Source organism: Panthera leo, chromosome B1, assembly GCF_018350215.1.
Source record: "Panthera leo isolate Ple1 chromosome B1, P.leo_Ple1_pat1.1, whole genome shotgun sequence".
NCBI classification, from domain to species: domain Eukaryota; kingdom Metazoa; phylum Chordata; class Mammalia; order Carnivora; family Felidae; genus Panthera; species Panthera leo.
In genome coordinates this window covers 42,691,228-42,716,956 of record NC_056682.1, presented here as the reverse complement: position 1 = coordinate 42,716,956, position 25,729 = coordinate 42,691,228, and the positions used below count along the sequence as shown (strand labels likewise).

The 25,729-nt window shown below is 33.4% G+C and overlaps 1 protein-coding gene across 3 annotated transcripts in view; it reads right to left on the bottom strand.

The window, feature by feature from the left end:
• LOC122217595 (A disintegrin and metallopeptidase domain 3-like) overlaps positions 1 to 25,729 on the bottom strand; it is a 112,275-nt gene that overhangs the window by 46,042 nt on the left and 40,504 nt on the right. For all 3 annotated transcript variants that reach the window (XM_042934767.1, XM_042934769.1, XM_042934766.1), the window contains exons 7-12: positions 25,595 to 25,657; positions 21,803 to 21,874; positions 21,408 to 21,574; positions 20,008 to 20,089; positions 12,941 to 13,080; positions 5,243 to 5,429 (exon numbers count right to left, since the gene is read on the bottom strand). In XM_042934767.1, the coding sequence (XP_042790701.1) occupies positions 5,243 to 5,429; positions 12,941 to 13,080; positions 20,008 to 20,089; positions 21,408 to 21,574; positions 21,803 to 21,874; positions 25,595 to 25,657 (711 nt within the window). The remainder of the gene's footprint in view (positions 1 to 5,242; positions 5,430 to 12,940; positions 13,081 to 20,007; positions 20,090 to 21,407; positions 21,575 to 21,802; positions 21,875 to 25,594; positions 25,658 to 25,729) is intronic.

The window sequence follows — 25,729 nt, the reverse complement described above, 5'->3', positions numbered from 1 at the left end:
AAAGTGAACCTTAATGTAGACTATTGAATTTAGTTAATTATAGTGTATAAATACTGGCTGATCCACTATAAGAAATGTACAAGAATAAGATGCTTATAATAGAAAAACTGTATGCTGGAATTGGGGTAGAGGGTGGGGTGGGTATATAGAACTCACTGCAGTATCTGTTGGATTTTGTTGTAAATCTATTACTATATTTTAAAAAATCATAACTTATTTTTTAAATAGATTGAAACTATGCACAGGTAAAACATACATTCTGCAAATGTATGTTTGTGCTTATTAAAGACTGGAACTAACCTGGCTATTGGTTTTTTTATGCTTTTATGTATTTTTGTTCTTGCATTAGTTTTTATCACTTGATAACTTTTTTCTTGGTTCTCAGATATGACACACATTCATAGTTTCTGTAATGATTGGATCAACTAAGAATGACCTATATTCCTAAAGTATTTCAAAGTTGTAAAATGTTGCATACAAGGGAAAAATAAAGAAGTACTGTCTGGGACTGGGGGAAGTCATGGATAATTAGAAGCTTGCATTATACTACTAAGATAAACAAGAAGTAAACACCATTGTTCCCAGAGTGAACAACAAATTAACCATAATTAAAATATTTTTCCATGAATGACCTTTGGCATATAGTAATGGGTATAACTAATACTTTTTATACTATTGTGGGACCAAATTCATTTTAATTTAATCAGACAATGCTTAGAGATCACAGCTTTACTGCTCTGGGTTCCCACAGTGATGGGCCTTCTCTGGATTATATTAATTCTTGTAAAATGTGAAATACTATCAAGTATGTAGACATTCTGCCACAATGATAACATTTTTATGTGGCCTGCACTGAAAAACTATTTTGTGTGTGTGCTGCATGATATTTAATATTTAAACATATATGACTACAGATAGACTTTATAATCCAAATAATATTCTTTTTTAAAATTTTTTAACATTTATTTATTTTTAAGAGATAGAGAGAGCACAAGTGGGAGAGGGGTAGAAAGAGAGAGGGAAACACAGAAACCGAGGAAGGCTCCAGGCTCTGAGCTCTCAGCACAGAGCCTGATGTGGGGCTTGAGCCCACGAACTGTGAGATCATGACCTGAGCTGAAGTCGGACACTTAGCCAACTGAGCCACCCAGGCTCCCCCCAAATAATATTCTTGATATGCTAGTATATAAGTCACCAAAAAAAGCAGCTAAGTTTCGTTGGGGTAGGTGGAGTTCAGCAACAAGATCACTGAAGGCAATCCAGGATAATGGGGGTTAGGGGAGAAGAGCCCTTGAGTACTATGTCTGATTAGGACCCCATGCAACTGCAGGCATCTCAGACCAGTACACAGCTGATTTCATCCACTGGCCCTGAATTTCCTTTGATATTCACTGGCACGTTGGAACCAAAGAACTTTATCCCATAGTTATATAATGAAAATGTATGATTCTGATATTCTCATTAAAAGTTCTTCATGAAATAATCCAATGTAACAACAATACAATCTGATTGGGTGGGAAAATCCCCAAAAGTTCCACTATAAACAGATGGGCCCCTGACACTGGTAAACTCCACAGACAGGAAGCTGTTCACCCATAAGAAACAGATATCACCAGCCCACCTACTGCTTCACCTGAACCACTTGATCACGGGGTCTTGCCAACAAGACTCATCTCATGCCCAGAAAATGTAGTTTACTGGAGAAACAGTGTACCTCTGAGCCTTCTACCACATTGATGATAAATTGCTAATAATTTACAGAAGTGAATGCTGATGAAATAACCAAAAACTGTATGAAAGATATGCACAGACCACTCAAGAATAAAACCCAAAGTCAGATACTCTCAATTCAAAGAAATATACATATAAATAGCTCAGGACATAGCACATTCACCTACTGATGCATAGCCTAGAACAATGCAGGTACATGTGCAGCAGAAGACATGTGCCAGGAAAGACACAACTGCATGAATCTTAATAGTAAAAAATTCAAATAAACTTACATTTTCATTGACATAGAACAAACTATAATATTAATAAAATACTAAAAGCAATGAAAACAATTGGACTAAGCTACATTCAAAAACAGATGAACTTTGCAAGTGTAATATTGAGTAAAAGGCCAAGTGACAAAATGATATAAGCCATATGGTTGCTATGTAAAGGTAGAAAACAGTCAACCAAAGTATATTGTGTAAGGATGCAAAAATAGAAGAAAAACTGTGTTGAAGAGTAGTAAAGCAGTGAAATTGTAAATGATGATTGGAAGGAAGGGGCATCTGATTGGGAAGAGACATACAAAGAACTCCTTTGGCAGAGGTAAGATTTGTTTTGAACTGAATGCAAATTATTCAGGTGTGTGTTAAGTATCTGTTTGTTATACCCTTCATTCATATTTCATGTGTATTATATATTACAATGAAATGGTGAGTATGACATAATTTTTTTTGATAAACAAAAGTGGGCAGTGAATTTTCCTATCAAGAGAACAGTCCTAAAGTATATTTTAAGGAATAGGATATAATTCAAAAGGACATTATTTCAGAAAGAAACTTTCACATGCAAAAAAACCCTTAATAAATAAAAGGACTTGTAGGGGAAATAAAGCAACTGTTTTCTGAATACAATCTCTGCAGTAATAAAGATGACAAATTAAATATTTTGTAAAAATGTCATGTAAGTTATTGGGTTGTTGTGAGAAGTGAGATGATTCATTTTCAGAAATACCAAATACAAGCTGTGCTGACTAGTTAACAGTAGGTTTAACCTATTAGAAATATATATGAGCCCCCTCCCCTCCCCCGACACACACACACACACACACACACACACACACACACACACCATAATGGAGTCCCAAAACTTCAGACACCTCACTTCCTGGTTCTTCCATTCTCCATTTCGCTGGCTTATTTCTTTTCAGACTTTGCAATGAGCATGCACCAAAGAACAAAGGAGAGATGGAAAGTCTCTATCACCTCAGGGAATGTACATTTGTTCCAATCAGACTACTTTTTGCCTTACATGGGCATAGGGACATCCAGGTAAGGCTGTAATCTCTGTAGTACTCAGCCAATGAGGAGCCAGGGGAGGGACATGCATGCTAGCAGATAAATTGTCTGCTGTAACTGCTCTCAGTGTGCCTGTCCATCAGACACCCGCTCTTGCAAGAACATTGATTAAAGCCTCGTCTCACTGTGCTCCGAGTTTCCAGTGTCCCTCTTTTGACTGGGTCAGTGAGCTTTTTCTAACAGTTGTAAATCCTGTTATTTTGGGGTAATGTGGTCTAGATATGGTTAAACATTACATATATATGGTTAAAAATGCAAATATAATCACTAAAGGGAAATTGAAAATACATATCCACTGAATCACTAGAAGAAATAGTGGAAGAAAGAATAACAAAACACATAGACCAAAAGAAATAAAAAAAAATTCAATTGGAAAACAAATGTGGCAAAGTGAACACAGAAAACATAAACATTTTGAGACAAGTAAAGTTATAAATAATATGTAAGAAGTAATAATAGCTACATGTAGTGAGGTATCCTGGAGGAGATTCTGGGACAGAAAGATGCCATTAGGTAAAAACAAAGGAAATATGAACAAATTATGGACTTTAGTTAATTAAAAGAATATTCAAAAAGTAATAATCATGTTTAAGGGGATAATCTTATAAATCAAAGACAGAGTGAATAATAAATTAAAACCAAACATAGATATTGAACTTAATAGTACAGAAAAACTAAATGTAAATAGAAAATTATCAGGGAAATACCAATTAAAGAAAGTTATTATGTGTACAGATACAGATGTATGCCAGACCAGATAGACTTTAAAACCAAAAGAAACATGAGATAAACAGATTCAGTATTTATTTAAAGGCAAAATGTTAAATTTCTAGGAAGATATAAAAATTGTAAATATGTTTGCACCATATAAAAAGCTACAAAATATATAAAGCATGAATTAAGTAAATTATAGTGAGAATTAGGCAAATCCAACTCTATAGTTGAAGGTACCAACATTATTTCTTAAGTACTGAGAATTCAGGCAAACAAAACCAATAAAAATACAGATGTGAGTCATTCACTTAAAAATTATAATGCAATCAAGTATACAGAATTTTGTTCCAGTTAGTTTACATCTTCTCAAGCAAATGTGAAATATTCAAAATTATCTCCGTTTATAAGTATATGAAAGCAGTCACAACAAAATTCAATGATTACTTATCTTACCAAGCACAACTAAAAAAAAAAATAGCAAAAAGCTAAATAGAACAACACATCAAGACATTATTAATTAAATTCTGTGAAGTCAAAAGTTAAAATAAATGAAGATCTCACAAATGCAGGAACAGCAATTAGGAGATGAGGAGGTAAACAGCAACACACATTTAATAACTTAGTGAACCAATGCAGTCACTTTGGAGGAATTCAGGAGAGATGATTGAGGTGATAATTATAGAACTGATGTTAACATTGTTTGTGATACAGAAAGGTAGATATTACCATTAATGGTTACACAATGAAGAAACTCTACCTCCTCTGTTTTTTTTTTTTAAATTTTTAATGTTTATTTATTTTTGAGAGAGAGACAGAGTGTGAGCAGGGAGGCGCAGAGAGAGACAGAGACACAGAATCCAAAGCAGGCTCTAGGCTCTAGCTGTCAGCACAGAGTCCAATGCCGGGGTCGAATCCACCGACTGTGTGAATTTCATGACTTGAGCCAAAGTTGGCAGTTTAACCAATTTAGCCATCCAGGCACCCTGAAAATCTACCTCTTTAATCCACGCTACACTTACCTGCTACTTAAACTCTTCAAATGCTTTAAATTCAAGATGAGTCAGTTATCACATGCCCCATATCTCCCTTAGATATCTGATAAATGGTGGAGCTTTTGAGAAAAAAAAAATCTTTCCTTTTTATATCACATCTATAAGTCTACACAAGAAACACAAAGAAAAATCTTTATTTAAAAAAATTAATGTTTATTTATTTTTGAGAGAGAGAGAGAGACAGACAGACAGCACGATCAGGGGAGGGGAAGAGGGAGACAGCAAGACACAGAATCCGAAGCAGACTCCAGGCTCAGAGAGCTGCCAGCACAGAGCCCAACACGGCCCGAACCCACGAAACACAAAACCATGACCCAGAGCCACAGTTAGGCGCATAACCGACTGAGCCACCCAGGCTCCCCCAAAGAAAAATCTTTAGATAAGCAATTAATGTCTATCACTAACCTGTGAAGGACCACAATCACATTCCTCAGGCGGTTCCAAAATACCATTGCCACAGAGTGTATTTTTATCTTGGTAAGACACTTCTGAAACTATTTCATTCTGAAGACATCCAAATTCAGGCTGTGAAACCATACGGTTAAATTCATTCATGCTGCAACTGCTAAAAAACTTCACACCATGGGAATGTCTAAAAATAAATTATATTCTTCAGACAAATGGAATAAAGTCAGTTTTAAAGAAACCCTCTTCAACAGAGTACTATGAATTCTACATTTCACTTACTGGAGAGCCAAGGAGGGGAAAATACTATTTTCCTTAAGTTTTTATTTAAATACCAGTTACTTAACATACAGTGTCATATTGGTTTCATGTGCTTTTATTTTTAATACAAACCGTAAATAAAAGCAGTGAGTCCATTTTTATTATAATTCCATATAATAGACATCTACCACATAAAGGAAGTTAAAATGACGAGTTCAAATATATTAAAACACTTTACAGTGCTTCACACACAAAAAGCTCTCTTTAAGAATATCTTATTTTTACTTTTATTGTCAACGTAAGTCATAATTACTTATAAAAATGAAATGTACTAGGAAATTTATGTAAACTGAAGGAATAAAAAATGGTTGATTATGCTAATGAAAAACAAGGTTATTTATTCTTTGGTATCAAAATCAATCAGTTAAAATATATCAACATTAAGTATATAAAATCTACAAGCCCTAGATTCTTTTTTATTTTATATTTGTACATTTCTAAGTGTACTACTTAATGGACTTTAATTTTGTAATAATCTAAATCTTACATAAATAATACAATACAGTTCAAAGAATAAATTTTGTTTCCTGAAAACAGTTAAGAATAACTGCCAAAAACAATGTTAATAACTCTAAGTATTTTAATGTATAATTCTTGTATAGAAATGAATTCTCCTTAAGCAGACCCTTCAAAATCAGGAAATAGTGGTACATTACTATTACCTAATCCTCAGATTCCATTCAAATTTCTCCTTCTTCACAATATTGGCACTTTATAGCAAAAGGATCCAGTTCAGAATCAACCATTGCATTTACTTCTCCATATCTACATTTGTTATCCACATTTGTTGTTGAATTTCATAACCTTGAAAGGGTTTATGATTATAGGCTGATTATTTGCTAAAATGTCCCTCAATTTCAGTGCCTAGGTGGCTCAGTCAGTTAAGCATCTGCCTTGGACTCAGGTCATGATCTCATAGTTCGTGAGTTCAGGCCCCAGGTCAGGCTCTGTGCTGGAGAGCTCAGAGCCTGGAGCCTGCTTTGAATTCTGTGTCTTCCCCTCTCTGCTCCTCCCCTGCTCACACTCTCTCTCTCAAAAATAAGTAAATATTTTTTAAAAAATTTAAAAAAAAGAGAAACTGTTTAAAATGGCAATTTTAATATCAGTTTTAGTATCAGTTGTAACTTCTCTTTCATTTGTGGTTTATTTGGGTCCTCTCTCTCTCTCTTTTTAATATTTTTTAGAGAGCACAAGTGGGGGGAGAGGCAGAGAGGATGGAAGCAGACTCTGCGCTGACAGGTTGACACCAGTGAGCCCAATGTAGGGCTCCAACTCGGGAACCATGAGATCATGACCTGAGCTGAATTGGGACACTCAACCAACTGAGCCACCCAGGTGCCCTCTCCCTTCTTTTATTGAAAAGTCTGGCTAAATGCTTGTTACTTTTGTTTATTATTTCAAATAAATTGTTCTTAGTTTCCTTTTTCTTTTCTAATGTTTTTTTTTAATTTTTTGTTTTTCAGAGAGATAGAGCATGAGCCAGGGATGGGGCAGAGAGAGAGGGAGAGAGAGAATCCCAATCAGGTTCCTCATCAGCACAGAGCTCAGTGCAAGGTTTGATCCCATGAACCATGGGATCATGATCTGAGCAGAAATCAACAGTTGGATAGTTAATAAACTGAGTGACCCAGGAGCCCCTGTCTTTTCTATTGTTTTTTAAGCATATTTCATTTTTTCACTCATCTTTATTATTTACTTCCTTCTACTAACTTTAGACTTGATTTGCAATTGATTTCTAGTTTCATACTGTTGTGGTTGAAAAAGATGCTTGATATAATTTAAATCATCTTAAATTTATTGAGACTTATTTTGTAGCCTAACATCATCTATCCTGGAGAATGTTCTATATGTACTTGAAAAGAATGTGCACTCTGCCAATTTTGGATGGAAAGCTCTGTATATATCTATTAAGTTCATCTGCTTAATGAATCATTTATGGCCAATGTTTTGCTGTCTGGATGATCTGTCCACTGATATAAGTGGGGTGTTAAAGGCTCCTACTATTATTGTATTACTGTCAATTTCTCCCATTATGTATGCTAATATTTATGTATTTAAGTGCTTCTATGTTAAGTGCATAGCTATTTACAAGTATTACATCATCTTGTTCGATTGATCCCTTTATCATCATGTGATGACTTTTTTGTCTATTACAGTCTTTATTTTAAAGTCTATTTTGTCTGAGAGAAGTATGGCTACCCCAACTTTCTTTTAATTTCCATCTGCATGGGATATCTTTGTCCATCCCTTCCCTTTCACTCCATGTGTCTTTGGATCTGCATTGAGCCTACTGTAGGTAGTATATATGTAAATCTTGTTTTTATTTGTCCATTTAATTACTGTATACCTTTTGACTGGAGAATTTAGTCCATTTAGATATTTTATTGATAGATATGTACTTATTGCCATTATATTGATTGTTTCTTATTGTTTTTGTAGTTCTGTTTCCTTCTTCTGTCTTCTGTTGGTATTTGGTGACTTAGTGTTGTATTTGTGTTCCTTTCTCTTTATTTTTTGTGTATCTATTATTGGTAATTTTTTGTGGTATTTTTTGTGAATCTTTTGAGATTCATATGTAACATCCTATGTATATTGCAGTCTATTTTAAGTTGATGGCTGAGGGCTGAAGTTCAAGTGTGTTCCAAAAATACTACATTTTTACTCCCCCTGCATTTTGTTTTTGATATATTTTACATTTTATTTTGTATATAACTTGACTAATTATTATAGGTCTAGATCACTGTCTATGTTTGTCTTTTAACACTCATACCAAATACATGGGTGGTTGACTTCCTGCCTTTACTATATGTTTACCTTGAGTGACACTGCTTTCATTCACAGTTTCATTTCTAGTTAAGGCTCTTCTTTTTCCACTGAAAGAATCCTTTTAACATTTCTTGTGATATCTGTTTGGTGTTGATGAACTCCTTTAGTTTTGCTTGTCTGAGGAACTCCTCATCTCTCCTTTAACTCAAGTGATAATCTTGATAGGTACCGTATTTTTTATTATAAATATTCCTTTCATTACTGTGAATATATCATGCCACTCCCTTTTGAACTACAAAGATTTTTCCAAAAAAAACCCCTGATAATCAGAGGAAGGTTTCCTTATACATAACTGTTTTTCTCTTGCTGTTTTTAAGATTCTCAGTTTATCTTTATATGTTGACACTATGATTATAATGGGTATTGCTCTCTTTGGGTCCATATTATTTGAGAGTCTTGTTGCCTGGACTTGGATATCTGTCTCCTTCACCAGATTAGGTTAAATTTTAAGACATTATTTCTTCAGATGTATTTTCTGATCCTTTTCTTCCCTTCTACTTCTTTTTATTTAATGTTTATTTTATTTTGAAGGAGGGAGAGAGACAGAGCATGAGTGGGGGAGGGGCAGAGAGAGAGAGGGAGACACAGAATCCCAAGTGGGCTCCAGGCTCTGAGCTGTCAGAACAGAGACTAATGCAAGGCTCAAACTCACAAGCCATGAGATCCTGACCTGAGCCGAAGTCAGACGCTTAACTGACTGAGCCACCCAGGTGCCCCTCTTCTACTTCTGAGGGTAGTGCTAGTATGGCTGATGTTACCCTAGAGGTTCCTTAAAATAACTTCAATTTTTAAAATTATTTTTTTCTTTCTGCTTCTCTGATCGGGTGCTTTCCATTATCCAATCTTCCAGACTGCTTATCCTTTCTTGTGCAACATCTAATCTGCTGTTGATTTCCTCTAGTGTGATTTTTTTTATTTCAGTTATTGTATTCTTCAGCTTGATTGATTCTTTTTTATATTTTCTATGTATTTGTTGAAGTTCTCACTGTGATCCTCCATTCCTCTTCCAGTTTGGTGACCATCTTTATGACCATTCCTTTGAACTTTGCCTAGTGGACTGACTATCCATTTCACTTTTCTCAGGTATTGTCTTGTTCTTTCATTTGCAACCTCTAGTGCCTCATTTTGCCTCCTTCTGTTTATTTCTATGTACTAAGCAGTTATGTTTCCTGGTCTTGAAGGAGTGGCTTTATGCAGGTACTGTGGGGCTCAGTAGTGCAGACCCACCTGGACTGCCAAACCAAGTGCTCCAGGACTCTCTATGGGCTGTGTGCATGTTCCTGTTCTGGCTAGTCGATGACAGGTGGCCACCAGACTTGCTGGTGAGTGGGGCTGTCCCTCAGTGCACATGTATATGAGTGAGGTTCACCTACAGACACATTGGTGTTTAGGGCTGGCCCTTAGCCCATCTGGGAGTCCTGGCCATGACTCTTAGAGGCATGTTGGTAAAGTGGCTGGCTTCCCAGTGTGGGGCCCTTGGGAGGGGCTCTGGTGGTGGCTTATGACACCCACTAGGTCTGGCAGGATGGGGGGCTGCTTGGGTGGCAGCTCTCGTACTGACCAAGGGTACACACCAAGAGTGGCGAAGGGGCACTGTATTGAATATTTGAAAGTTGCTAAGAGATTATATATTAAAAGTTCTTATAATAAGAAAAAAAAAAAAGACTTGTTACTCCTAATGGTGACAAACGTTAACTGGTTTTCTGTCCCTTTGACTCTTTCCTCTCCTTCTGGGACCCCTATAATGTGAATATTGGTCTGCTGGATTTGTTTAGTAAGCTCCTTATTTAACTTCACATTTCAAAAATTATTTCTTTTTGTTGATCTGGCTATGAGTTCTACTACTCTGTTCGTGAGTTCATTGATCTTTTCTTGTGCTTCATCTAGTCTGCTTGTTAAATCCCTCTATTGAATTTTCAGTTCTGTTATTATATTCTTCAGTTCTGTTTTATAATCTTAAGTTCTGTGACTTCTATTTGGTACTTTCTTCTATTTTATATCTCTGTTGATGTTCTCACCTTGTTCATTCATTCTTCTCCCAAGCTTGGTGAGCATCTTTATGACCATTACTTCAAACAAAATTTATTAGGTAGATTACTTATCGCTGTATTATTAAGTCTTTTTCTGATGTTTTGCCTTATTTTGTTTGGAACAAATTCCTCTGTTTCTTGATTTTGTTTTATTCTCTGTCCACTGCTATGTATTAGATAAAACAGCCTTCTTTTCCAGTCTCGAAGGGGTGGCCTCATGTAGGAGATGAACCTTGCTATTCAGGCTTCTCCTAACTCTTGGTTGTCTCTCAAACTCTTGTGATTGTCCAAGCAGCCAATTTTAGTTTTTGGCTCCAAGTGGTTAAAGATGTACCAAGACCTTTAACTGTCCCAAAGGGGAGGATCTCAATAAGCACCTAGGTTCAGGGTGATTGGAAGCCAGACCCTCAAGCAACAGCTTTTAAAGTATAAAAATACACACAGTGCTATGGGGCTACAAACATATACCTTGCTGGCCAACAGAGCAAGGAGATGCAGAGATGTATACTGTGCAACATTCTCAAAACTTGGGGTACCAGATGATTATAAAAGTTCATTTTGAGGTGCCTGGGTGGCTCAGTCGGTTAAGCGTCCAACTTCAGCTCAGGTCATGATCTCACAGTTCATGGATTCAAGCTCCACATCAGTGGGTTTGAGCCCCACATCTGTGCTGACAGTTTGGAGCCTGGAGCCTGCTTCAGATTCTGTCTTCCTCACTCTCTGCCCACCCCCCACTCACGCTCTGTCTCTCTCTGTCTCTCTGTCTCTCACAAAAATAAATAAACATTAAAACAAATTTTTTAAAAAGTTCCTTTCCTGAGATCCCAGAGATCTTTTGTGAGTCAGAGAAAGAGCACGAAATGGCACATACTAGACTCCATTTCCAGAGTGCACCTTAGTAGGACTCTAAAGGTGTCCCAAACCAGAAGCCTGCCCCTCAGGCAGAAGCTCCAGGGCAAGCAAATAGGCCATTTCACAGAAAGTTTGGTGTTATGTTTCAGTCTGCTGTCTGTGTATTGCCACAAAAGTAGCAGCTGGCCGAGAACTATCTCTTAATTTGTTATAGTTCCATGAGACCCAGGAATGCAAACCTTCCTGGACACCAGAGCTAGGTGATATGTCAGGCACCTCTACAAACTTCTCTATGGAAGAGATTGGCACTCCAGAGTACAACAGATGAAGACAGCCAAATTAGCACCTGCTGTCTTAAAAGTTGTGGTATCCAAGGACGATTCAAACCCTTTATTCCTCAGGGGAAAACTACTGGTTTCAGTTTTCTCCTGATTTGGGGTTGGCATGTGAGGGGTGGGAATTATAGAAAGATATAAGATTGTGCCTTAGCCTCCCCTACCCACTCTGATATGGGTTTTTTTTCTCATTTGCCCAATATGTAGGAGTTCTTACTTAGTTTTTATATTTTTAAAGGAAAATGATCCATATGTAGTTATAGATTTGTTGTGTCTATAGGAGGACATGAGTTCAGATTATTCTTATGTTGCCATCTTGAACCAGAACCCCTGCAAAAAATTCTTGGCATCTCCTTTTCTCTCAATTTTAAGAAACTGCTATAGATTATTATGAGAATCATCATTTCCAAATATCACTATATTCTTGCTCCCTCTGATATATTTCATATTCATTTTATAAGATAATTTTTATTATCCATACTGCATGAGCCAATTAAAAATATATTTCATTACATTTATCATAAGATCCTAATTTCCACATGATGATTGCATGATCATGCTCTTTTCTGTATCACATCCTGGACTTCTTTCCATGACTCATTATTTATCCTCATTGCATGTTACTTCTTTTTCCTTACATCTAAAACATTCTTCCTTATAGTCCCAGCTATATTTTTTTCACTTTTATCCTCCCCCCCAACCTCCTTAACTTCAGTCTGTCAAGCTTTACAATCTTGTTGCTACCCAAGTATTAGTTCATTTACTTTCACTGAAACTTTTTCAATGAGCTCTTTAATAACCAGATTCATTCTCTTTCAGATCCCAACAAAATTATTTCCATAATTATTCCTAGACTACTTTATCAGAATGTTTCTTCTCCCCATACTTTCCCTATTCATTTTCTTCTTGGAACCTATCATAAACCGTTTAGATTTTGTTTGTTTTTATGTCTACTTTTTAATTTTCTATCCCTGATGGACTAATGTATTTAGGACTTATCTATCTTATTAACTATTTGTAAATCAAACTAACACAATAACCAGGACACAGTAGATGTTCATTAAAATGTTTTTTGGGTGAATGAATAAATTTTACTCTAAGATTCTAGTGAGCCCCAGAAAGTCATCATCAACATCCACTTTCTCTCTATACTAGAACGATTAAGCATAATTTCTATAATATCAAATGTCCACTTCCTTTAAGCATTAAATTAGTACATATTTGGTTAATAAGAAATATTCATAATCAGGTCATATTGAAAGAGATTGTACATTAAAGAATATTACAAACATTTCCCAAGGGAAGATATAGATTTGACAAAAATAAAACCTTACATTGCCTCAGGGTTCATTATGCATGTAGTTCCTGGACAGTAACAAGTGAGGATGTCATTATTATATGTTAATCCCAGATTAACTCCAAGCAACTGTGTCATAACAACTGAAAATGCCTCTAAAGTTATCATCTTTGGATACTAAATAGAAAAAAAAAAATCACAATTGTTGCCTAACTTGTTTATCTATTTTATCTTTTCAAGTAAATATAATGTATATAAGTTAAACTAGTATAACAAAGTTCATTATTTTCTTAAGAATATGGAAAAAATAGGCAAATTTTGTTATTATCTTTGAGTAATAGTATTTTTAGTCCAAATGGCATTGACAAATAACAAATAAGATTAATGCAATCTCATGTTTTAATGACATGCTACTGATTTAAATCTGAATTTTTTTAATGGAAAATAATAAGCATTGCTTCTGTAACTATATTACTTTTCATGTGAACAATTAGAAAAAAGTACACAGATTCTTAAGGGTTGGCTTGGCCATTAGTTTTGACTTCAGAAACAGTTTTAGGGAAGAAATCAAATTAACTTTCTTCTAAAGGCAGAATGTGCAAGCAGCATTTTTTTTTTTTTGTCTTAAAAACTAAAACTTGAGAAGTAGTGATGTCAGCAGCATGGAAATCCTTGGCAATCAATGATTTTTACATGATCTCTATAGTTTTGTCTTTTATAGAATGTCACAGAATAATAACAATATAATATAATATAATATAATATAATATAATATAATATAATATAAATATAATACAGGATATAACAGCACTTAGCTTTTTCTCCAAATGGCTTCTCTCATTAACCAGTATCCATTTAAGATTCCTTTATGTCTTCAAATGCCTTGTGGCTCCCTTTTTAAATAACTGAATAATATTCCTTTATATGTATTTATTCCAGTTTTTTTATCCATTCACTTATTAAAGGATATCTTGGTTCCTTCTAATTTTTGCCAATTGTGAATAAAGTTGCCATAAATATTCATGTACATGATCTTGTGTGGATATAAGAAGTTTTATACTCATTTGGGTAACTGCCAAAGAGGACAGTTGCTGGATCATATGGTAAGAGTAAGAAATTGCCAAACTGTCTTCCACAGTGGCTGTACCAGTTTGCATTCCTATGATCATGAATGAGAGTTTCTGTTGCTCCACATCCTTACGTGTTTGGTGTAACCAGTGTTTTTGACTTCCAGTACAAAGCTGAAAAGGACTGGGAAGTTACATTCTTGCCTTGTTCCTGATCTCACTGGGAAAGCATTTAGTTTCTCACAATTAAGGTGTTAGCTGTAGGTCTTTTCTAGATGTCTCAAGTTAAGGAAGTTCCCTTCTAGACTTGGTTTTCTAAAATTTTGTCACAAATGGTGTTGGGATTTGTCAAATTCTTTTTCTGCATCTATTGACATGATCAAAGAAGTTTTCTAGTTTAGTCTAAGGATGGAATTGGTTAAATTAAATGATTAACTAGCCTTACATACCAGAATAAATTCTGAGTGTAGGTGTCAACAAGGAAATTTAAACTATTCTAAAAAGAAATTCTAGAGCGGAAAAATGCAATAAATGAGCTTAAAAATCCACTGGAGGTATTCAAAATTAGATTTGATCAGGCAGAAGAAAGAATCAGATCTGAAGACTGATCATTTGAAATCATCCAGTCAGAGAAGTAAAAAGAAAAAAAGAATGAAGAAGATAGAAAGAACTTATTGACATGAACAAGCAGATCAATGTATGCATTATGGGGATCTCAGAAGGAGAAAAAAGAAAGAAAGGGACAGAGAGTTTATTTGGAGAAATAGCGACCATAAACTTCAGAAATCTGAGTGAACTGCTCAACAAACTCCAACTAGGATAAATCCAAAGAGACCCACAAATTTCCCATTATAATCAAACTGCCATAAGGTAAAGGTGAGGAGAGAATCTTGAAAGAAGCAAGACAAAAATGACTTGTCACATATAAGGGAACTCCCATAAGATTACCAGTAGACTTCTCAGCAGAAATTTTACAGGCCATAAGGGATTAGGATGAATACATTCAAACTGCTGAAAGAAAGAAACTGTCAACCAAAATTATTGTATCTAGGAAAACCATAGTTTAAAATATAATGAAGACATTAAGACTTTTCCAGAAAAATAAAAGCTGAGGTAATGAACAAAAGTTAATTACCACTAGACTTGATCTATAAGAAATGCTAAAGGGAGGCTGTCATGTTGAAACTAAAGGATGCTGGTTAGCAATATAAAGCCAAAAGAAAATTATAAAGTTCTCTAATAAAGATAAATACATGGACAAATACAGTAACATATATTATTGTAATTTTAGTGGGTAAGTTCACTTTTAATTATTGTATAGAATTGGAAGGACAAATACAAAAACAAAACAAAACAAAAAACCCTATAATCTATGTAATAACATAAAATGAGAAATAGAGCTGTAAAGGAGTAATGTTTTTGTATGCAATTGAAGTTAAGATGTTATCAGTTTAAAATACTATTAATGTTAATATATTTTAAGTAATTAAAATGGTGATTAAAAATAAAATATGTACACAATATACACAAAATGAAAACAGAAGGGAACCAGAGCATGTCACAATAAAAAAAAAAAAAAAAAATCAGTGGAACACAAACGAAAGCATTAAGAGAGAGGAAGGGACAAAAATGTTACAGGATATAAAGAATAAAATTAGCAAAATGGCAATAGTAAGCTTTTCATATAAGAAATTAATTTAAATTTGAATAAATTAAACTCCCTAATAAAAATATACAGTATTTAATATACAATACAAATAAAAATATACATTAATAAAAATATACAGTAATAAAAATATACAGTATTTAATATACAATACAAATATATCAAACAAAATAGACTTTAAATCAAAAACTATTAAAAGGGAATAATAAAAGGGTCAATTAACCAAGAATATATAATAATTATACTTATGCACCAAACATCAGAGCTCCTAAATATATGAAGCAAGTTTTGAAACCATACTCATATCAAACAAAATAGACTTTAAATCAAAAACTATTAAAAGGGATTAATAAAAGTGTCAATTAACCAAGAATATATAATAATTATACTTATGCACCAAACATCAGAGCTCCTAAATATATGAAGCAAGTTTTGAAAGAATTGAAGGGATAAACAGAAACATAATATCAAAAGACTATAGTACCTCACTTTTAATAATGAATAGAAAACTTAGACAAAAGATAATTAAATAAAGGACTTGACAACAGTATAGACCAGCTGGACCTAATAAAAATATACAGAACATCCCACCTAACAAGAGTGGAATACACATCTTTCTCAAGTGAACATAGAATATTCCGGGGGATAGACTACTTGTCATACTACAAAACAAGTTAACTTTAAAAATATTGAAATTATACAAAGTATCTTTTCTGATCCCTATGGATTGAAACAAGAGAATAACAAGTGAAAGAAAACTTGAAAGTCCACAGATCTGTGAAACTTCAACAACAGACTCAAACACCACTAAGTCCAAGTTAGAAGTCACAAAAGAAATGAGAAAATACATTGAGATAAAAAGAAAATGAAAACACAACATATCCAAACTTACAGGATCCAGTAAAAGATATGCTAAGAGGCATGCTTATAGCTGTATACACATACATTTAAAAAGAAAAACAAGGACGCCTGGGTGGCTCAGTCGGTTAAGCCTCCGACTTCAGCTCAGGTCACGCACGATCTCGCGGTCCGTGAGTTTGAGCCCCGCGTCGGGCTCTGGGCTGATGGCTCAGAGCCTGGAGCCTGCTTTGGATTCTGTGTCTCCCTCTCTCTCTGCCCCTCCCCCATTCATGCTTTGTCTCTCTCTGTCTCAAAAATAAAAATAAACTTTAAAAAAAGAAAAAGAAAAAAAAAAAAGAAAAAGAAAAACAGATGTCATAACAACAGCATAATTTCACCACTCAAGAAATTAGAAAAAATGAACCCTAGCAAAAAGATGGAAATGAATAATACAGATTAAAGCAGAGAAAGAACAGAAAAACAATAGAAAAAATTCAATAAAACAAATAGTTGGTTCTTTTAAAAGATCAACAAAATTGGCATATTCTTAGCTAGATTAACTAAGAGATAGTACTCAAATGCTTAAAATAAGAAATAAAAGAGGGGGCACCTGGGTGGCTCAGTGGGTTGAGTGTCCAACTCCTCATTTTCACTCAGGTCATGATCTCACAGCTTGTGGGATTCAGCCCCACCTTGGGCTCTGGGCTGACAGAGCAGAGCCTGCTTGGGATCTTCTCTCTCCCTCTCTCCCTGCCCCTCCCCAACTCATGCACACATGCCAGCACATGTGCGTGCACACTCTCTCTCTCAAAATAAATAATCAAACTTAACAAAAAGAAATAAAAGACATTGTAAGTGACGTCACAGAATTTAAAAAAATGTAAGAGAATACTATTAAAAATAGTAATCCAATAAATTGGATAAGCAAGAAAAAAAGGCTAAACTCCTAGAAACATACAATCTTTCAAGACTCACTCATGAAGAAATAAAATAATAACGACTAAGGAGATTGAAATAATGGTAAAAATAGTAAAAACACCTCCCAACAAAGAAAATCCCAGGACTTGATTGTTTTACTGGTAAATTCTACATTAAACATTAAACAAAGAATTAATACCAATCCTCCTCAAATTCTTCCAAAGAATTAAAGGAGAAGGAACACTCCTAAACTCATTCTGTGAAATCATTCTATGATTACCCTGACACAAAAACTCAACAAGAAAACTATAGAGCAATATCCCTAATGAATATTGATATAAAAATCCTCAACCAAATACTAGCAAACTGAATGGAATAGCATATTAAAAAGATTCTACACCATGAGTGAGTGGTATTTATATCTGGAATGTGAGGAACATTTAACATTTGAATAGCTATCAATGTAAAACCCCATTTTTGAAGAATGAAGAAAAAATACCTTATGATAATCTCTATGCTGAAAATGGATTTCACAAGATTCAACATCTTTTTATAATTAAAAACACTCAACAAACTAGGAATATAAGAAAACTACCTCGACATAATCAAGGACATGTAGAAAAGCCCACAGCTAATGTCACACATGCTGGTGAAATCCTGACAATTTTACCTCTAAGATCAAGAACTAGATGGAATACTTCACTCGCCACTTCTATTTAACATAGTATAGAAAGACCTAGCCAGAGCAATTAAGCAATAAAATAAATAAAAGTCTTATAGTTTGGAAAGAAAGAAGCAAAATTATCTCTGTTCACAAATGACATGATCCATATGTAGACATATATATATCACTGGAATAGATTAAACAGCCTAGAAATAAACCCTTGCATATGATTAAATGATCTATAAAAAGTTGCCAATATGACACAATGGGAAAGGACAGTCTGTTCAACAAGTATACTCAAGGGAGAAAATACAGCTTTTTCAATAAATGGTGATGGGAACATTGGATATCCACATAACAAAAGAATAAAGTTGGACCCACATATTTCACCATATATAAAAATTAATTCAAAATGGCTTAAAAATCTAAATGTAAGACTCAAAATTATAAAATTTTTAAAAGAAAACAGGAAAAAACTTCATGACATTAGGTTTGACAATTATTTCTTAGATATGATACCAAAAGCACAGGCAACAAAAGTAAAAGTGGACAAATGGGACTACACCAAACATAAAACTTTTGTGCTTCAAAGGACATGATCAACAAAGTATAAAGGCAACCTACAAAATGGGGGGAAAATTTTGCAAATCGTATAGCTGATGAGAGACTAACATCCAAAATATAAAGAACTCATACAATCCAAAAACAAACAAACAAAAAAAACCTCAAAGCCATTAAAAAATGGGCTAAGGGCTCAAATAGACATTTCTGCAGGGAAGATTTCACAAGATCACAAGGTATATGAAAAGATCCTCAATATTACTAATAATCATAGAAACGTAGATCAAAACCACAGTAAGATATCACCACATACCCAATAGGATGGCTACTGTAAAATAAAGCAACTGCAGAAAGTAACAGGTGTTGGTGAGGTTGTGATGGATATAATGTGAACTGCTGGTGGGATTATCAAATGGTGCAACCATTCTCAAAATTAGTATGATCATTCCTCAAAATATTAAAGATGACCCAGCAAACCTACCTCTGTGTGTGTGTGTGTGTATATATATATATATATATACACAAATATATATATTTATATATATATATATTCCATATATTCCATATATATATTTTATATATATATTCCATATATTCCATATATATATTCCATATATTCCATATATATATTTTATATATATATATTCCAAATATATATATATATATATATATATATATATATATATACACACATATACCCAAAATAACTGGAATCAGCATTTCAAAGAGATATCTGCACTCCTACATTTACTACAGCATTATTTATGATAGCCAAGGTATTAAAAACAACTTAGGTGTTCATTGACATGTTAATGGAAAAAGTAAAATGTCACCTATACAGACACACATAATGGAATGTTATTCAGCCATAAGAAGAATGAAATCCTGCTATATGCAACGGCATGTATGAACCTAGACTGTACTATAATAAGAGAAGTAAGCCAGACACGTGAAGACAAAAATTGTATGTTCACCATTATATAGGGAATCCAAAAATGTCATACTCACAGAAGCAGGTAAATAGAATGGTAGATGGCAGGGGCTAGAGGGCTTGGAAAATGGGGCCATGTTGGTGAAAAGGCACAAAGCTATAGTTATGCAAGATGAGGAGTTCTTGAGATCTGTCTCACAATGATGGAACATCATAAGCACTACTGAACTATATGCTTAAAATAGCTAAGATGGTAAATTTCACATTCTGTGTATTTTACCACACACAAAAATTTTAAAATTATAATATTTGACTTTCAAAATCCAAATAAAAGGTATTTCATAAAAATGTGTCAAAACAGCATGGTAGATACACTATATGTATGCATGTTCCCTGAAATAGATATTAACTTCAAAAGGTGATATAATTACTAAAGAGATGGAGATAAAATGCATACCAGAGCAATTCCTGCAGCAAACTTTGGATTGCATGCCATTCCATGATATGTTGCTCCTACATAATTAGGATGGTCTCTATAACTAAATAACAAAATTTTTTCTTGTAAATAAACATACTTTATTAATAACTTAATGACATTTTAAGAATTGGATTCCTCAGTAAAGCTGTTTTTTGAAACTTGAGTATTACATATTGAATCTAATGTTTTCAATCATTTTGTATTTGATTTCCCACAGTTTCTAAAAGTTAAGTTCTAAAGTCTACTTTAATGTCATATGATACACAGCCCAAAACACAGCAGTGCCTACCCTTCTGAAAAATTAATCATCACTCTTGCCACCACTGGATGGATATAATTCTAAGATGTACAAGTCAGGATAGTTTACTGCCATGATTTGCATTAATTGATTCTGTAAAGTGTATAAAAAAGGATGGATTGGAGGACAGGGAGAGAAAAGACAATATGAGGTAGACTCATATTGAGAGAGAGGATACAGAAAGCATCCTCACACATTTCAGTCCCATTAATGTTGTTCCCGAGTCCCCAGACCTGACCTTAATGCAGTAGGAGACACCAATAGATTTATAAATGCATTCCATATTGCTTAAGACCTTCTGAATTATGTTCTTATTTTTCCATGTAAATTCATCAAATTAGTAAAGCAAACATCTATATGAAGGCTTTTGAAAGCTATAGTACAAATAGTTATATATCTATACCTTAGGTTATTATACAAATACTAGAAGGTAACCATATTACTATTTTAATGTTTTTATTTTAACCAGTTTTATATGCAACTATTGCATTCTGTTAACTAATTTATATTTTATTTAATATTAAAGTGATAGTTTCAATTATTTAACTCTGAGAAAATCTTTAAAACCCTTGAGGCCCATGTTTATCCCAAGGCTTTCTGAATTTTCTTTTTTTTTTTTTTAATTTTTTTTTAACATTTATTTATTTTTGAGACAGAGAGAGACAGAGCATGAGCGGGGGAGGGGCAGAGAGAGAGGGAGACACAGAATCGGAAGCAGGCTCCAGGCTCTGAGCCATCAGCCCAGAGCCTGAGGCGGGGCTCAAACTCACGGACCGTGAGATCCTGACCTGAGCTGAAGTCAGATGCTCAACTGACTGAGCCACCCAGGCGCCCCGGCTTTCTGAATTTTCAAATTTAATACACTTCCATGGGTAAACAGTCCGCTCTGAGAATAATGGCCTGCTATGATTTAGTGTCCTACATTGTTATTAGATTTTATATTTTGCATTTTGCTAACACAGTATGCATATGATTTTTGAGGTGTCTTGTCATAACCCATAACACATTTTGCATATAATTCCGATCACTAACATATGAGGTAATTTTATAAATTCTATATCAATGCAAATAATGCACTTACATTAATAAGTATGCCATATCACGAGACCTTTGAAATAAACTTTTTTCTTTCCATGACACAAATCTTTGTAGTACTTCATCAGCATCTCCATTAGTTGAAATCTTATTTTGATCTGACCAGAGCTCCAAAGAAGTTAGCTTAACAGTGACTTTAAGCTGGGAAAACATCTAAAAATAAAAGTTACACCACATACAGGTGTTAAGTAGTCATAAGCATTACATTACAGCTCTATACATAATGCTAATATATTCACTTCACTCATTTTTGGAGATGAGATTCATCAGTGCATAAAACTAGTTGTTAAGAATATATTTTATAAAATTGTAAATACTATTTATACAAACAATGTTATTGCATTAATAGGAATGTTTAGTATTTAAATGAAACATACTTACAGCATTGATAAGACCAAAGATATGGACAACTTTCTCAACTGTACCTGGCACTTCAGAGCCCATATAATCAAACTGAAAGACAAATTTTGTTCACTATTAAAAATTACTAAACCAGCACGTTTTAAATGGATATAAGTGTCAAAATAATGCAGTGCTCAGTGAAAGGAAAAAAAGCAGAATTAAGTGCTTAGTAAGTTTTAGGCTTAAACCTAGGGAGCTTATGCATTAATAATAATAAAATGAGAAGTTTGTGATTATCTTCTTCCTTACACATACAGAAATTAAGGGCTGAAAGTTAAAGTTCCAAGATTGTATGACTACTAACAATAGGAACCAGGACTCAAATCTCTTAACTAAAATGCTAAGTCATTTTTATCTGATATAGTATGCTGCCACCACCATTTTCTTCAACACAGTAAGAAAACATGACTATATACCCCATATAAACAATGCACCATAATAATAAAAATACTCAAGAAATTGTCCTCATTCAAAGAAACAAAAATCACATATTACCTCTGAAATGCTTTAATTATATGTATATGCACATACTTAGTAGACTGAATAAAAAGTATTTTAATGATGTTATTTTTACCTACATGAATAACTCGATTGTGGTTATATAAGATAATGATCTTATTCTAGGTAAATGAACACTGAAAAAAAGTTTCATGATGCAATTTACAACGTACTTTTAAATACAGCACAAGTGATAATGGGATAGAATCAATGGGATACAATAAATCTGAGTAAATAGAGTATAGGTATTTTTTGTATTACTCTTATTCTTGCAACTTTTTGGAAAATTTAAAAATATTTCAAAATAAAATATTTAAAGAGTTGAAGTAAAATAAAAATAATTGCAGATGAACAAAATCTGAAGCAAATTCATCAACAGGCTAAACAGAAATGTCAGCAACGGAGACCTATAAGAAGGAACAAAGAGTTTTGAAAATGGTAAACATGGGGGGAAAATGAAATTCTTTTTTCATTTCCTTAATTTCCTTAAACAATTGAATATTTAAAAGAATAAACTATTGTGTAGTTTAGAACACATGGCAAAGTAAAATATATTACAATAACATCACATAGGGTTATTTTTACAATTATTTTCATTAATTTTTTAAGTGTAGTTGACACAGACTGTTACATTAGTTTCAGGTGTACAACATATTAATTCCACAAGGGTAAACATTACCCTAAGCTCATCATAAGTGTAGCTATAATCTGTCACCATACAAAGCTATTACAACATCATTGACTTTATTCCTAACGCTATGCTGTGCCTTTTATTCTCATAACACTCATTCCGTATCTAGAAGACTATCTCCCATTCTCCTTTACCTATTTTACCTATCCCCCACTCCCTCTATTCTGGCAATCATCAGCTTGCTCTCATTGTTCATGTGTTGAATTCTTCTTTTTATTTATTTTTATAGATTCCACATATGAATAAAATCATATGGTATTTTTTTCCCAGTCTGACTTACTTCATTTAGCATAATAGCCTCTAGGTCCATCCATTATGTCACAAAGAGCATGGCCTCATTATTTTTTAAGGCTTTACAATGAAACCACAAAAGATCCCAAATAGCCAAAGCAATGTTGAAAAAGAAGAACAAAGCTGGAGGTAACACAGTTTCATATTTCAAGATATATATGTTATAAAGCCGTAGTAATCACAACAGCATGTTCCTGGCACAAAAATAGGCACATAGATCAATGGAACAGAATGGAGAGCCCAGAAATAAACCCACAATTATATGGTTAATTAATCAATGACAACAGAAGCAAGAATGCACAATGGGGAAAAGACAATCTCTTCAATAAATGATGCTGCAAAAAACAGACAGCTATGTGTAAAAGGATAAAACTGGACCACTTTCTAAACACTATACACAAAAATAAACTCAAAACAGATTAAAGACGTAAACGTAAGCCTTGAAACCATAAAAATCCTGGAAGACAACACAGGCAGCAATTTCTCCGTCATTGGCTGTAGCAACATTTTTCTAGATAGGTCTCTTGAGGCAAGACAGACAAAAGCAAAAATAAACCATTGAAACTATATCAAAATAAAAAGCTTTTGCATAAAGAAATCATCAACAAAACAAAAAAGCAACATACTGAACACAAGTAGATATCCACAAATGTTATATCCGTTAAGGGGATAATATCCAAATAACTTTATTTTTATAAACCTCTTACATTATATGTGAATTGGTATAACATTAATTCTAGATTGTGACAAGAATGTTAATTGGAACCACTCAAGAAACCAATGGGGTAAGATGTGACAGATAAAAAGGTACAGCAGCAAAATATAATATAGGAGATAAAGATAAAAGCTAAAAAATACCCCATTAACCCAAGGGTAGCAAAGGAGGAACAGAGGAGCAAATAACTAATAAGACAAACAATACTAATAGGATAGTAGTACTTAACCTACACCCACAGTATTAGCACTTTTGATAAAAACTTAAATCAACTAAACGTATAGTGAAAAGGCAGGGATTATCTAAAAAAATCAGTTTACAAAGTCATACTTCAAAATTTAAGACAGATAAACTGAATATAAAAAAAGAGGGAATACTATTCATAGGATATTATAAAGAACTCTGGAGTTCTTTATTGTTGTTTTTGCATGATGACATTTACATTGAAAATTCCTTCTGTTGTTATTGGAATGGTAAGAAGGTATCCAGCTAAGTGGAGAGAGAAAAGTAGGCTGTCTATATTTAATATTAGCAACCTCATCGGGACAGCTATGACAAAACATGATTCCAATGCTTATGATACTGGTTTTAGGACAAATAGTATTATTCCCTATGTAACAATAACAAAAATCTAAATCTAAATGCCCCCAAAGGGCATTAGCCAGTAAAATACATTAAATTGTATTAAATATATTAATCAGATACTATATAAATGTTAAAATTAAATTAATATATTTAATATGTGGAAAAACAAAATAATTTACAAAATAGCATATATAAGACAAAGGTATAAGAACATTAATATACATGTATGTATATTAAAAACAGAAAATGTGCATAAAATTTATCTCCTGGTAATAAAATTATATGTGCTTTTCTCTTTATTATTTTGTCTGCCTATTCTTTCTTATTATTTTTATAAAAATTATTTAAAGATCGAAATATTGCCTTTATCAACAAGATCTAATTTTCAACATTATGGCACTTGATAAACCTTATATAAAAATATCAGTGATAATGAAAAAATAAGATTTCTTAGTTGCCACCCATAATGGCTTTGCTGATTATATAAATAAAAATTTCCCTAACTAAATGAATATTCCAATGGATAATTCTTCCCATTTTTAGAATATAGAATGTCTGCCAGAGAATCCAAGAAATTGTAAAGCATAAAATAATCTTATAAAAGATAATTTTTAATAACAGGGATCTCCCATTTATAATAAACTAGCTTATTTTAAAATGAAAATTAATTTATGGAAGAGTTTCATCACAATTTGGAGTGGATCCAGAAGTATATGCAGCTAGTTATAATTGAATAGGTTATAGTGTAGTAGAACACTTCCATACATACAAATTATACATTATTGCTAGAATTCTATATTTGTAAGTTAACACTGTAAATATTAGTCCCCCATGTTAATCCAAAGGCAACTGACATTTATGTCCTGCTACACTGAGATACATATTTCAAAGAGTAAAATATATCTGTATTTAAGACAAGGAGAATTTTCTTTTTCACATTCCCATTAAATATAAACACAAAACAAAGCTATTATATATCAATAATGCATACCAAGGCTTTATCCATAATGATTTGTATTTTCAGAAATCTGTTCAATAATGCATCTGAATCTTTCTGCAAAACAGAGGACACGAATTAAATAAAACATGAAAATAAATAAAAAATTTTATTAAAAAATATATTGTT